Source organism: Pristis pectinata, chromosome 5 (assembly GCF_009764475.1).
Source record: "Pristis pectinata isolate sPriPec2 chromosome 5, sPriPec2.1.pri, whole genome shotgun sequence".
Taxonomy (NCBI): Eukaryota; Metazoa; Chordata; class Chondrichthyes; order Rhinopristiformes; family Pristidae; genus Pristis; species Pristis pectinata.
This window is the reverse complement of record NC_067409.1, coordinates 2,698,497-2,712,886: the sequence shown is the minus strand read 5'-3', so window position 1 is coordinate 2,712,886 and position 14,390 is coordinate 2,698,497. Positions and strand designations below refer to the sequence as shown.

General features: G+C 48.8%; 1 protein-coding gene across 10 annotated transcripts in view; it reads left to right on the top strand.

Annotated features, from left to right (window-relative positions):
• The window catches only part of LOC127570897 (uncharacterized), a 111,729-nt gene that overhangs the window by 41,343 nt on the left and 55,996 nt on the right, over positions 1 to 14,390 (top strand). For all 10 annotated transcript variants that reach the window (XR_007956420.1, XM_052016808.1, XM_052016805.1 and 7 more), the window contains 2 exons: positions 1,640 to 1,852; positions 5,478 to 5,681. Coding sequence is in view for 9 of the 10 variants with exons in the window: in XM_052016808.1 (XP_051872768.1) it covers positions 1,640 to 1,852; positions 5,478 to 5,681 (417 nt within the window). In the remaining variant the exon portion in view is untranslated. The remainder of the gene's footprint in view (positions 1 to 1,639; positions 1,853 to 5,477; positions 5,682 to 14,390) is intronic.

Sequence of the window (14,390 nt, the reverse complement as noted above, 5' to 3'; positions counted from 1 at the left end):
ATGCAGTCTAATTCAGACAAATGCGAGGTGTTGCACATTGAGAGATCATATGTAAGAGGGAAGTGTACAGTAAATGGTAGGACCCTTAGAAGCATTGATGTACAGAGGGATCTTGGGATGCAAGTCCATAGATTCCTGAAAGTGGCAACACGAGTAGATAAGGGTGGTAAAGAAGTCATACGGCATGCTTGCCTTCATCGGTTGGGGCATTGAGTATAAAAGTTGGCAAGTCAGGTTACAGCTGTATAAAACTTTGGTTAAGCCACATCTGGAGTACTGCGTGCTGTTCTGGTCGTCCCATTACAGGAAGGATGTGGAGGCTTTGTAGAGAGTGCAGAAGAGGTTCACCAGGACGCTGCCTGGATTAGAGAGCATGAGCTATAAGGAGAATTTGGACAGACTTGGATTGCTTTTTTGGAGGGTCGGAGGTTGAACGATGACCTGATGGAAACATATAAAGTTATGAGCACATAGATAACATAGGGTAGGATAAAAATGTCAAATGCAAGAGGGCAAAGGTTTAAGGTGAGAGGGGGAAGATTTAGAGGAGATGTGTGGGGCAAGTTTTTTACATAGAGAGTGGTGGGTGCCTGGAATATGCTGCCAGGGGTGGTGATGGAAACAGTTATGATAACAATGTATAAGAGGCTTCGAGACAGACACCTGAGCAATTGGGGTTGTGGGGGGGGGGATACAAACCACATGCAGGCAGATGGGAGTAGTTTAATTTAGCATCATGGTTCGTGCAGACATGGTGGGCTGAAGGGCCTGTTTATGTACTGTACTGGTCTGTGTGTGTGTGTGTGTGTGTGTGTGTGTGTGTGTGTGTGTGTGTGTGTAGTCCATTTCTAGCTGGGTTACACAGAACACAGAACAGTCCAGCACAGGAATAGGCCCTTCGGCCCACATTGTCTGCACCAACATTGATGCCGATTTTAAACTGCACAGTTGCCCACACGAGTGTCTGGAGTCTGAACCCACAACCTCTGCCACATTTTAACATGTACTGGGTAAAGATAAGGAAGGAGGCAGGTTGATGTTAGTAAATGGTAAATTTTAGGTCTGCTAATGGAAGATAGTCTTGCGCACAGACGCACCCTCACAAACACGCGCTCACAGTCATCTGCCACCAGACGGAGTCCTAGGTTGATTCGTGGAGACAGAAATAATGGAATAATTTGAAATGTTCCTGGATTCCCTGAGGAGTGGAATTTGTTTCCCTCTGGATGAGCGTTCCTGGATTAGTGGTCCAATAACTACTACATCATACCTGTTTAATGGTAGTCTTGCTGGGTAAGGGCACAGAGTGTCAGTACAAGTCCCACAGTGGCAGACTGAGAATCAGTTTAAAAAAAAAATCAATAAGTAACTGCAGATGAAGCTGTCAGATTGTCATAAAACGCAGCTGGTACTAAAGGGAAGTAAATGTGGAACTGGGCCCATATCCGTCCAGACCTGCAGTAGTGTGGCTGACAGCCAAGGTCCTTTCAAGTGTCCTGTAGTTCGGGCACAGATGGTCACAAGCACCAGCCCTCATCCCTGGAGCAGGTGAAAGTGGTTAAATGTCCGTTACGACTTGCTGAGCCTCCTCCGCTTGTGTTAATCACACACTCCTGTCTACTCCTTTCTCTGTGCTCAGGAGTGGAATAAGGAGCTCCTCTCGCTGCTCAGCGACATGACTGACAAAAGGGGACGACTGAAGAGACGGCGACCAGAGCCCGGTTCTGAGGCCAGCGTGGCGTACAGCCGTGTCAAGGCGGTTTACGGCAAAATTCTCCCCTACTCAGAGCTAAAGCAGCTTCGGGAGGTCACACAGTACCTGGGGACAACCACGACCATCAGTCAAGCACAGGTGGGTGAAGGCCGGCTGTGTCTGGTCCTGATCTTCTGCTCAGTGGAAGGGCAGAGGTCCTGTGGGAGCTACTCTGGATTTCCGGGCTTCTCATGAAAATGTTGTCAAGGCCAGATTGAAAACATAGAACAGTCCAGCACCGGACAGGCCATTCGGCCCACAATGTTGTGCCGATCTTGATGCCGATTTATGCTAAATGTCCTCCTCCTGTGTATCGTCCACATCCCTCCATTCCCTTCATATTCACATGTCTATCCAAGCTGCCTGCTTCCACTACTACCCCCGGTAACCCATTCCAGGCACCTACCAAAAACTTGCACCTCACATTGCCTTTAAACTACCCCCTAACCTTAAAAGCGTGTCCTCTGGTGTTTGACATTTCTAGCCTGTTATGTCAACAGCCTCGTCTCCATCTGCCCATCCCACCAGCTCTTTATTTCCCCTCCGTCGCCAACAAGAGAGAGTCTAACTATCTACCCATTCCATTCAATGGCATTGCCTTTACCAAATTCCATACTGTCATTGCATAGGTCACCACCACTTAACCAGCCACATAAATAGTGTAGCTACCAGAGTGGGTCAGAGCTTTGATATCCTGTGGTGAGTGATTCACCTCTTGACACCCAAAACCTTTCCACCAACTACAAAGCAGAGGACAGGAAGGTGATGGATGAGCATAGCTCCACAAGCTCTCAAGATGCTCAAGCCATCCAGGGCAAAGCAGTACGCTTCACTGGTAACATTAAATTGGGAATTTGGTTTATTATTGTCACATGTACCGAGGTACAGTGAGAATCTTTGTTTTGCATGTCTTCCATACAGATCAATTCATTACATCAGTGATTTGAGGTAGTACAAGGGAAAACAATAACAGAATGCAGAATAAAGAAAGTGCAGCGCAGGCAGAAAATAAGGTGCAAGGCTGTAACGAGGTAGATTGTGAGGTCAAGAGTCCACCTTATCGTACTAGGGGACCATTCAATAGTCTTATAACAGCAGGGCAGAAGCTGTCCTTGAGCCTGGTGGTACGTGCTTTCAGGCTTTTGTACCTTCTGCCCTATGGGAGGGGGGAGGAGAGAGACTGTCCGGGGTGGGAGGGGTCTTTGATTATGCTGGCTGCTTCACTGAGGTGGTGAGAAGTGTAGACAGAGTCCGTAGAGGGCACCTTGCCCGTCACCCAAGAGAAACAAAAGGACTGCAGATGCTGGAATCTAGATGAAAAAACAACAAGATGCTGGAGGAGCTCAGCAGGCCAGGCAGCATCCGTGGAGAAAAGCAGGCGGTCAACGTTTTGGGTCAGGACCCTTCTTCAGGACTGAAGATAGGGAAAGGGGAAGCCTGATATATAGGAGGCAAAAGCAGAGCAATGATAGGTGGACAGAAGGGCGGAGGTGGGGCGGGCACAGGGTGGTGATAGGTAGATGCAGGTAAGAGACAGTGATGGGCAGGAGGAGGGGAGAGCAGATCCACCGGGGGAGGGGTCAGAGGTATGGAGGCAGGCGGCACGGGGGGAGGGGAGGAGAGGAAAAAAATGGCGAGGAGGAAAAAAGAGAGGCTGGGAAAGGTTAGAAAAGAGGAGGCATTTGGTGGGGGGGGGGGGTGTGGGGAAGGGGTGAGGGGATTACTTCAAGTGGGAGAATTCAATGTTCATGCCGTTAGGCTGCAAGGTTCCAAGACGGAAAATGAGGTGCTGCTCCTCCAGTTTGCACTCGGACTTCACCCGGCAGTGGAGGAGGCCGAGGACCGACGTATCAGTGATAGTGTGGGAGGGGGAGTTGAAGTGACCGGCAACAGGGAGACGCAGATCGCGGTTACGGACGGAGCGCAGGTGCTCTGTGGAATGGTCACCTGTGTCAGTCCTCGGCCTCCTCCACTGCCAGGATGTCCCAACGCAAACTGGAGGAGCAGCACATCATTTTCCGTCTTGGAACCTTGCAGCCTAACGGCATGAACATTGAATTCTCCCACTTGAAGTAATCCCCCCCCCCCGGCCCCCCCCCCCCCCACCAAATGCCTCCTCTTTTCTTCCCTTTCCCAGCCTCTCTTTTCTCCTCACCATTTTACTCTCTCTCCTCCCGTCCCCCCGTGCCCCCTGGCTCCTTCCCTCTGACCCATCCCCTGGTGGGTCTGCTCTCCCCTCCTCCCCCGCACCTGCCCATCACTGTCTCTTACCTGCATCTACCTATCACCACCCTGTGCCCACCCCACCTCCCCTCTTCTGTCCACCTATCACTGCTCTGCTTTTCCCTCCTATATATTGGGCTTCCCCTTTTCCTACCTTCAGTCCTGAAGAAGGGTCCTGACCCGAAACGTTGACCGCCTGCTTTTCTCCGCGGCTGCTGCCTGGCCTGCTGAGTCCCTCCAGCATCGTCGTGTTTTTCGCATCTTTGTCTGTCACCCAATGTTCATTCCCCCCACACCTGGCGAGCAGTACCTGCAATGTGTACAATGCACTGCAGCCAGTTGCCAAGGCTACCCAGGCAGCACCTCACAAATCTGTGACCCCCTACCACCAGTAACTGCAGGGTGAATGGGAACACCACCATTTGCAGGTGTTCCTCCAAGTTGCACTGTAGCGATTGAAGAAGGCAGCTCACTCCCTCCTCAAGGGTGATTGGGGATTGGCAATAAATGCTGGTGCTGCCATTGTGCTCCATCTCCACCCCCCCGTGCATTCATGCAGTGCTAGAGAGGCCACTCTGACAGAGCATTCCTTTCGTTCCGGGTGCTCCCTGTTCTGTCCCTGGAGGCCTTGAAATTTTCCCGTTCCAATATTTCTTGCATTGCTTTTAAACTTCTTTGACTGCCCATTGAGGCAGAGAATTGTTGATCGCAGCAATTCCCAGAATAAAATTAATACAATGCGATCTCTCTCATTGTGCAGATCCATGTCCTCTGGTCGCCAAATCTCCCGCTACTGGAAACTGTTTCTCCTTACATAGAACACTATAGCACTGTACAGGCCCTTTGGCCCACAATGTTGTGCTGACATTTTATCCTGCTCTAAGATCTATCTAACCCTTCCCTCCCACATAACCCCCTATTTTTCTATCATTCATATGTCGAAGAGTCTCTTAAATGTCCCTAATGTAACTGCCCCCACAACCTCTGCCAGCAGTGTGTTCCACGCACCCACCACTCTCTGTGTAAAAAAAAAACTTACCCCTGACATCCCCCTTATACCTTCCTCCAGTCACCTTACAATTATGTCCCCTTGTGTTAGCCATTGTCACCCTGGGAAAAAGTCTCTGACTGTCCACTTGATCTGTGCCTCTTATCATCTTGTACACCTCTATCAAGTCACCTCTCATCCTCCTCCTCCTCTCCAAAGAGAAAAGCCCGAGCTCACTCAACCTATCCTCATAAGACATGCTCCCCAATCCAGGCAACATCCTGGTAAATCTCCACTGCACCCACTGTAAAGCTTCCACATCCTTCCTATAATGAGGCGACCAGATTTAATCCTTATTTAATCCCTTGCAATTTTAAACACCCTGATTAAAATTCCTCTTAACCATCCCTGCTGTAATGACCCTCGCCACCTTCAGTTTCCACGTGTAGCTGACGTCCCTGATCTACGGGACTTTAGTTTTTAACTTACCTCTCTGCCCTCCCTAACCTTCAGGCGAGTGAATTCCGCTCCAAGGTGCAGCGTTTCGTCGATTCCCGCAACGATTCCTCGAGCAGCAGAGGTGGTGAGTTCTGGCCTATCGTCAAGAGGGTGCGTGTCCAGGTGCCAAATTCTGCGGTGCTACAGACTGGCGCTGTGCTGGTCGACCTGCCCGGGATTGGGGATTCCAACGCTGCGAGGAACTCTGTGGCCAAGGAGGTGAGTGGCTGAGGCCGACTGATGGTGACTGTGTCTGGGGGTGCTTGGGTTCATTGACACCTACCTCAAACCCCGAGGGGCACGGAGAGGGGCTGGGTGCTGGCTGTTTCTCTCATCACCCACACACCCCTCCCACTGGGTTCCCTCCCCCCACTGTTCCCATCTGCCCTCCCCACCTCCGTTTTCTGGTTCCATGCTCCACCTTCCTCTCCTATCAGATCCCATCCTCTGCAGCCCCCTGTCACCTCCACCTCTCACCCCCCAGCCTCTGTCGCTACTTCCTCTCTCCCCTCCTCCATCTGCTGACCACCCCTTCTCACCTAGATCCACCTATCACCTGCCAGCATTTGGTACTGGTATTGGTTTATTATTGTCGTGTGCCGAGGTCCGGTGAAAAACTTGTCTTGCATACCGATCGTACAAGTCAATTCATGACACTGTGCATTGAAGTAGTACAGGGTAAAACAATAACAGCATACAGAGTAAAGTGTCACAGCTACAGGGAAGTGCATTGCAGTAGACAATAAGTGCAAGGTCAAACAAGGTAGATTGTGAGATCAAGAGTCCAACATAGGTCAACTATGTTGGCGGAATATAGGATTAATGCTAGGACTCTTGGCAGTGTGGAGGATCAGAGGGATCTTGGGGTCCGAGTCCATAGGATGCTCAAAGCGGCTGCGCAAGTTGACTCTGTGGTTAAGAAGTCATATGGTGTATTATCCTTCATCAATCGGGGAATTGAATTTAGGAGCCGTGAGGTATTGTTGCAGCTATATAGGACCCTGGTCAGACCCCACTTGGAGTACTGTGCTCAGTTCTGGTCGCCTCACTACAGGAAAGATGTGGAAGCCATAGAGAGGGTGCAGAGGAGATCTACAGGGATGCTGCCTGGAATGCGGAGCATGCCTTATGAAAGCAGGTTGAGGGAACTCGGCCTTTTCTCCTTGGGGAGACGGAGGATGAGGGGGGACCTGATTGAGGTGTATAAGATGATGAGAGGTATTGATCGGGTAGATAGTCAGAGGCTTTTCCCCAGGGCTGAAATGGTGGCCACAAGAGGACATAGGTTTAAGGTGCTGGGGAGTAGATATAGAGGAGATGTCAGGGGTAAGTTTTTTACTCAGAGAGTGGTGAGTGCATGGAATGGGCTGCCAGAAATGGTGGTGGAGGCGGATACGATAGGATCTTTTAAGAGACTGTTAGATAGGTACATGGAGCTGAGTAAAATAGAGGGCTATGGGTAAGCCTAGTAATTTCTAGGGTAGGGACATGTTCGGCACAGCTTTGTGGGCCGAAGGGCCTGAATTGTGCTGTAATTGTTCTATGTTCTATGTTCTCATTGTATAAGGGAACCATTCAATAGTCTTATCACCATGGGATAGAAGCTGTCCTTGAGCCTGGTGGTATGTGCCGTCGGGCTCCTGTATCTTCTGCCTGAAGAGAGGAGAGAAGGGAGAATGATCTGGGTGGGTGGGTGGGGTCTTTGATTATGTTGGCTGCTTCACCAAGGCAGTTAGAGGTATAGAAAGAGTCCATGGAGGGGAGGCTGGTTTCCGTGATGTGCTGGGCTGTGTCCACAACTCTCTGCAGTTTCTTGTGGTCCTGGGCAGAGCAGTTGCCGTACCAAGCTGTGTTGCAACCAGATAGGATGCTTTCTATGGTGCATCGATAAAAATTGGTGAGTGTCAAAGGGGACATGCCAAATTTCTTTAGCCTCCTGAGGAAGTAAAGGCGCTAGTGAGCTTTCTTGGCTATGGCATCTACATGGTTGGACCAGGACAGGCTATTGGTGATGTCCACTCCTAGGAACTTGAAGCTCTCAACCCTCTCGACCTCAGCACCATTGATGTAGACAGGTTCATGTACACCGCCCCCTTTCCTGAAGTCAATGACCGGCTCTTTTGTTTTGCTGACATTGAGGGAAAGGTTGTTGTCATGACACCATTCCACTAAGCTCTCTATCTCCTTCCTGTACTCTGAGTCATCGCTGTTTGAGATACGGCCTACAACGGTGGTATCACCTGCAAACTTGTAGATGGAGCTAGAGCAGAATCTGGCCACACGGTCATGAGTGTATAGGGAGTAGAGTAGAGGGCTGAGGACGTAGCCGTGTGGGGCACCAGTGTTGAGAATAATCGTGCCGGAGGTGTTGCTGCCTATCCTCACTGATTGCGGTCTGTTGGTCAGAAAGTCAAGGATCCAATTACATAGACAGTTGCTGAGTCTCAGGTCTTGGAGTTTAGTGATGAGTTTACTTGGAATTATAGTATTGAAGGTGGAGCTGTAGTCAGCAGACAATAGTGTAATGTAGGTGTTGTTACTGTCCAGATGCTCCAGAGATGAGTGTAGGGCCAGGGAGATGGCGTCCACTGTAGACCTGTTACGGTGATAGGCGAATTGCAGTGGGTCAAGGTTGTTTGGAGACTGGAGTTAATACGTGCCATGACCAGCCTCTCAATGCATTTGCTCCACCCCTTCCCCTCACCTCTTTATACCGGCTATCTCCCCTCTATTGTTCAGTCCAGATGACTCAAAACGTCGACTGTCCACTTCCCTCCACAGATGCTGCCTGGCCCACTGAGTTCCTCCAGCATTTTATGTGTTGCTCCAGGTTCCAGCAACTGTGGTCTCTGGTGTCTCCACAGCTGTTGGAGGGTTTTGCTTACCAGCTGCTTATTTGATGGTGGCCACTGTGTGGTCAGGGCTGCAGTGATTGGCATCTGGCCCCACAGCTAGTATTTCCGTGCCATTGCTTCCACCTGTAGGTAGTCAGGTATGGACCTGATTATGTTGAGTCTGAGCTGAGAGAATCTGTAATGGGGAATGAAGAAAAGGCTGAGGAACTGAGCACGTACTTTGTGTTTGTGTTTGTGTTCGTGGAAGAAGAAACAGAAAATCAGAATCAGGTTCATTATCACTGACAGATGCCGTGAAATGTGTTGTTTTGTGGCAGCAGTACAGTGCAAGACATAAAGACATGAAAACTACTATAAGTTACAAAAGTAAATAAACAGTGCAAAAGAGGAATAACGAGGTAGTGTTCATGGGTTCATGGACTGTTCAGAAATCTGATGGTGGAGGGGAAGAAGCTGTTCCTGAATCATTGAATGTGGGTCTTCAGGCTCCTGTACCTCCTCCCCGATGGTAGTAATGTGAAGAGGGCATGTCCTGGATGGTGAGGGTCCTTAGTGAGGCACCACCTCCTGAAGATGTCCTCGATGGTGGGGAGGGCTGTGCCCGTGATGGAGCTGGCTGAGTCGAAAACCCTCTGCAGCCTCTTTTGATCCTGTGCACTGGAGCCTCCATACCAGGCGGTGATGCAACCAGTCAGAATGCTCTCCACCGTACATCTGTAGAAATTTGCAAGTGTCTTTGGTGACACACCAAATCTCCTCAAACTCCTAACGAAGCAGAGCCACTGGCGTGCCTCCTTCATGATTACATCAATATGTTGGGCCCAGGATAGACCCTCTGAGATGTTAACACCAAGGAACTTGAAGCTGCCCACCCTTTCCACCGCTGACCCCTCAACGAGGACTGGTGTGTGTTCTCCCGACTTCCCCTTCCTGAAGTCCACAATCAATTCCTTGGTCTTGCTGATGTTGAGTGCGAGATTGTTGTTGTGACACCACTCAACCAGCCGACCTATCTCACTCCTGTACGCCTCCTCATCACCAGCTGAAATTTTACCAACAGTGGTGTCATCCGCAGCAATACTGTGGAACCAAGTGTCCAGTGCAAGTGGGGAAGGAAAAGAAATTAGTAAAAGTTTAAAAAAAACTACAGGAGAAGGTGGTGACCCTGAAAACCGATAAATCCCAAGGACCTGATGATCTACATCCCAAGGTTTTGAAAGAGGTGGCCATGGAAATAGCAGATTCTCTGGTTATCAGCTTCTAAGGTTCTATAGATTCTGGAATAATTCCAACAGATTGGTACAAGTGTAGCCCCACTACTTAAGAAAGGAGGGAAAGAGAAACCAGGGAAGTGGTGAATTGTTTTGCTGCCATTGGTGGTCAATAAAATGCTGGAATCTGTAAAATTATGTCAGGACATTTATTGGTATTGGTTTATTATTGTCATGTACTGAGGTACAGTGAAAAACTTGTCTTGCATACTGTTCGTACAGATCAATTCATTACACGGTGTAGATACATTGAGTTAGTACAGAGTGCATTGAGGTCGTACAGGTAAATTTAGAAAATTTAGGTATCGTTTAGAAAATAATAATGTGGTTGAGCAGAGTCAGCATGGACTTATAAAAGGGAAATCATGTTTGACTAATCTGTTGGAGTTAGGACATAGAACGGTACAGCACAGGAGAAACAAAGGACTGCGGATGCTGGAATCTAGATGAGAAACACGATGATGCTGGAGGAACTCAGCAGGTCAGGCAGCATCCGTGGAGAAAAGCAGGCGGTCAACGTCTCAGCTGCCTGGCCTGCTGAGCTCCTCCAGCATCGTCAGTACAGCACAGGAACAGGCCCTTCTATGGTGCCAACTATGATGCCAATGTAACTAATCCAATCAGCCTGCACGTGGTCTGTATCCCCCTGTTCCCAACCTGTTCATGTCTCTGTCTAAATGTTTCTTAAACATTGCTATCACAAGAGCAAAAGGATAGTGAGGGACAAAACTGGTCTTCTTGAAGATCAGCATGTCATCTATGTGTGGGACCGAATGAGATGGGGGGGTCTTAAATGAATTTTTACATCTGTGTTTACTCGAGAGACAGACACAGTCTATAGAGCTGAGGAAAAATAGGTCATGGACTGTATCCGGATTACGGAAGAGGAGGTGCTTGCTGTCTTGAGGTGAATTAGGGTGGATAAATCCCCAGGGCCTGACGAGGTGTCCCCTCAGACCTTGTGGGAGGCTAGTGCAGAAATTGCAAGGGCCCCAGCAGAGATATTTAGGATGTCCTTAGCCACGGGTGAGGTGCCGGAGGACTGGAGGATAGTTAATGTTGTTCCGCTGTTTAAGAAAGGCTCTAAGAATAAGCTGGGAAATTATAGGCCAGTGAGCCTGACGTCAGTCGTGGGTAGATTATTGGAAGGTATTCTGAGGGACAGGATATATAAGTATTTGGGCCTGATTAGGGATAGTTAACATGGCTTTGTGCGTGGCAGGTCATGTCTAACCAATCTTATAGAGTTCTTTGAGGAGGTTACCAGGAAGGTTGATGAGGGAAAGGCGGTGGACGTTGTCTACATGGACTGTAGCAAGGCCTTTGACAAAGTCCCACATGGGAGGCTGCTCCAGAAGGTTAAGTTACTTGGCATTCAGGATGAAGTAGTCAATTGGATTCAACGTTGGCTTAGCGGGAGAAGCCAGAGAGCAGTAGCAGATGGTTGTCTCCTGACTGGAGGCCTGTGACTAGTGGTGTGTCGCAGGGGTCGGTGCTGGGTCTGTTGTTGTTTATCATCTATATGATTTAGATGATAATGTGGTAAACTGGATCAGCAAATTTGCGGATGACACCAAGATCGGGGGTGTAGTGGACAGCGAGGAAGGCTGTCAAAGCTTGCAGCGTGATCTGCACCAGCTGGGAAAATGGGCTGGAAAATGGCAGATGGAATTTAATGCAGACACGTGTGAGGTGATGCACTTTGGGAGGACAAACCAGGGTAAGACTTACACAGTGAATGGTAGGGCTCTGAGGTGTGCGGTAGAACAGAGGGACCTGGGAATACTGATCCATAATCTCTTGAAAGTGGCATCACAGGTAGATAGGGTCATAAAAGGAGCTTTTGGCACATTGGCCTTCATAAATCAGGGCACTGAGTACAGGAGTTGGGATGTTGTGTTGAAGTTACACAAGACGTTGGGGAGGCCGAACTTAGAGTGTTGTGTGCCGTTCTGGTCACCTACCTACAGGAAAGATATCAATAAGCTTGAAAGAGTGCAGAGAAAATTTACACGGATGTTGCCGGGACTTGAGAACCTGAGTTATAGGGAAAGGTTGAATAGGTTAGGAATTTATTCCCTGGAGCACAGGAGAATGAGGGGAGATCTTATAGAGGTATACAAAATTATGAGGGGTGTAGATAGGGTGAATGCATGCAGGCTTTTTCCCCTCAGGTTGGGTGAGACTAGAACTTGAGGACATAGGTTTAGGGTGAAAGGTGAAATATTTAAGGGGAATCTGAGGGGAAACTTCTTCACTCAGAGGGTGGTGCGAGTGTGGAACAAGCTGCCAGCGGAAGTGGTGGATGGGGGTTCAATGGTAATGTTTAAGACGAGTTTGGATAGGTATGTGAATGAGAGAGGTTTGGAGGGCTATGGTCTGGGTGCAGGTAGATGGGACTAGGCAGAAAACCAGGCTGGCATGGACTAGATGGGCTGAAGGGCCTGTTTCTGTGCTGTAGCACTCGATGACTCTATATCTGCTTCCACCATTACCCCGACAGCATGTTCAAGACACCCACCGCTCTTTGTACAAAAACTTGCCTCATAAATCTTTGGAGTCACAAGCGATTCTACAGATGCTGGTATCTGGAGCAACACACACAAAGTGCTGGAGGAACTCAGCAGGTCAGGCAGCACCTATGGAGGGAAATAAACAAAGTTTTATTCTACCTTCTGCCCTCTTCCTTTCCAGTCCCCCCCTCACCTATCACCTGCCAGCCTGTGCTCCTCCCCCTCCCTTTTTATTCTACCTTCTGCCCTCTTCCTTTCCAGTCCTGATGAAGGGTCTCGACCCTAAACGTCGACTGCTTATTTCCCTCCATAGATGCTGCCTGACCTGCTGAGTTCCTCCAGCATTTTGAGTGTGTTCCGCACTCACCTTTATACTTTCCCCCATTCACCTAAACCTATGCCCTCTAGTGTTTGACATTTCCACTCTGAGGAATAGACTCTGACCGTCCACCCTATCTCGACCGCTAATAATTTTATGCTTCTTTTAAGTCACCCCTCAGCCTCCGCTGCTCCAGAGAAAACAACCCAAGTCTGTCCAACCTCTCTTTACAGCTCATGCCCTCTAATCCAGGCAGCATCTTGCTGAATCTCTTCTGCACCCTCTTTGAAGCCTGCACATCCTTCCTGTAATGGGGCGACCAGAACTGCACACAGCACTCCAGATGTGGCCCGACGGAAGTATTGTACAGCTGCAACGTGTTGTTGAGGGGGAACCAGAAGATGTGGGGAATTTGGATTTCCAGAAGGTTTTAGATAAGATCCTCCACAGGAGGTTGGTGAACAAGGTTAGAGCAGGTGGAGTTGAGGGTATTGTACTGGCATAGATTAATGATTGGTTAATAGAAAACAAAGAGTAGATATTAAAAAATAACACAGATGCTGGAATTCTGAAACAAAACCAGAAACCTCTGAGGCAGCACAGTGACACGGCAAGTAGCCGGAGACCCAGGTCCAATCCTGACCTCGGGTCCTGTCTGTGTGGAGTTTATATTCTCTCTGTGACCGTGCGGGTTTCTTCCTGGTGCTCCGGTTTCCTCCTGTGTTGTTGGTAGGCTAATTTACCACTGTGAATACCCCTAGTGTGGGGGAGTTGCTGAGAATGTGGGAGGAATGAAATTGGACGAATGTATGGTTGGTGTAAGTGGGTGATTGATGGTCAGTGTGCTGAAGGGTCTGTTTGTGAGCTGTGTCTATGACTCTATACTGGAAACACCCTGCAGGTCAGGTAGCAGCTCTGTAAAGAGAAACAGAGTTAACGTTTCAGGTCAGACCCTTTGTCACAACATAATAGTTGGCCTAGCTGGTAAATTAGTTTGTTGGGGATTGGGGAAAACAATAACAGAATGCAGAATAAAGTGTTACAGGTTATAGAGAAAGTGCAGTGCAGGCAGACAATAAGGTGCAAGGCTTTTGGATCTTCTGCCCAGTGAGAGTGGGGAGAAGAGAGAATGTCTGAGGTGGGGTCTTTGATTATGCCGGCTGCTTTACTGAGGCAGTGAGAAGTGTAGACAGTCCATGGAGGGGAGGCTGGTGTCCGTGATGTGCTGGGCTGTGTCCACAACTCTCTGCAGTTTCTTGTGGTCACGGGCAGAGCAGTTGCCGTACCAAGCCGCGATGCTCTTGGGCCCATGTCAACGGTTTGGCTGCTGTAATATCTCCAAGGCTGCCAATGTCACAAAATTAAGTGAAGAGAAAGCAAAGAGGCTAAAAGGAGATGTAAACAAGTTGAGAGAGTGGGCAACAACCTGGCAGGTGGGGTGGAGAAATAAGAGATTTTTCACTTTGGTAGAGGAAAAATAGAAATGCTAGCTTTTTAAATGATGAGAGACTGGGAAATGTTTAAAGGGACCTTGGAGTCCTTGGACAGGCTAACATGCAAGTGCGGCAGGTAATTAGGAAGGCAAATGATACATTGGCCTTTAGTGCAAAATGATTTAAGTACAAGGGCAAAGGTGTCTTGTTACAATTGTGTAAGGTCTTGCTGAGACCACACATGGACACTGTGTACAGTTTAGGTCTTATTACCTTAAAAAAAGATATTTTTATTACAAAGGCAATGTTGCGAAGCTTCACCAGATTAGTTCCTGGAATGGTGTGAAGGGATTGAGTCAGCTCGAGGGATGACAGAATTCTTAGTGGCCCAACAGAATAAATATGGGGAGGATGTTTCTCCCACCTGCTGAGTCTAGAACCAGGAGTCCGTTGTGCCAGAGTTAAGCAGGATAGTTTGCAGATCCGATGGAAATAAGCCTTGCATACACGGTGCTGCACACAACACACTTTATTGCT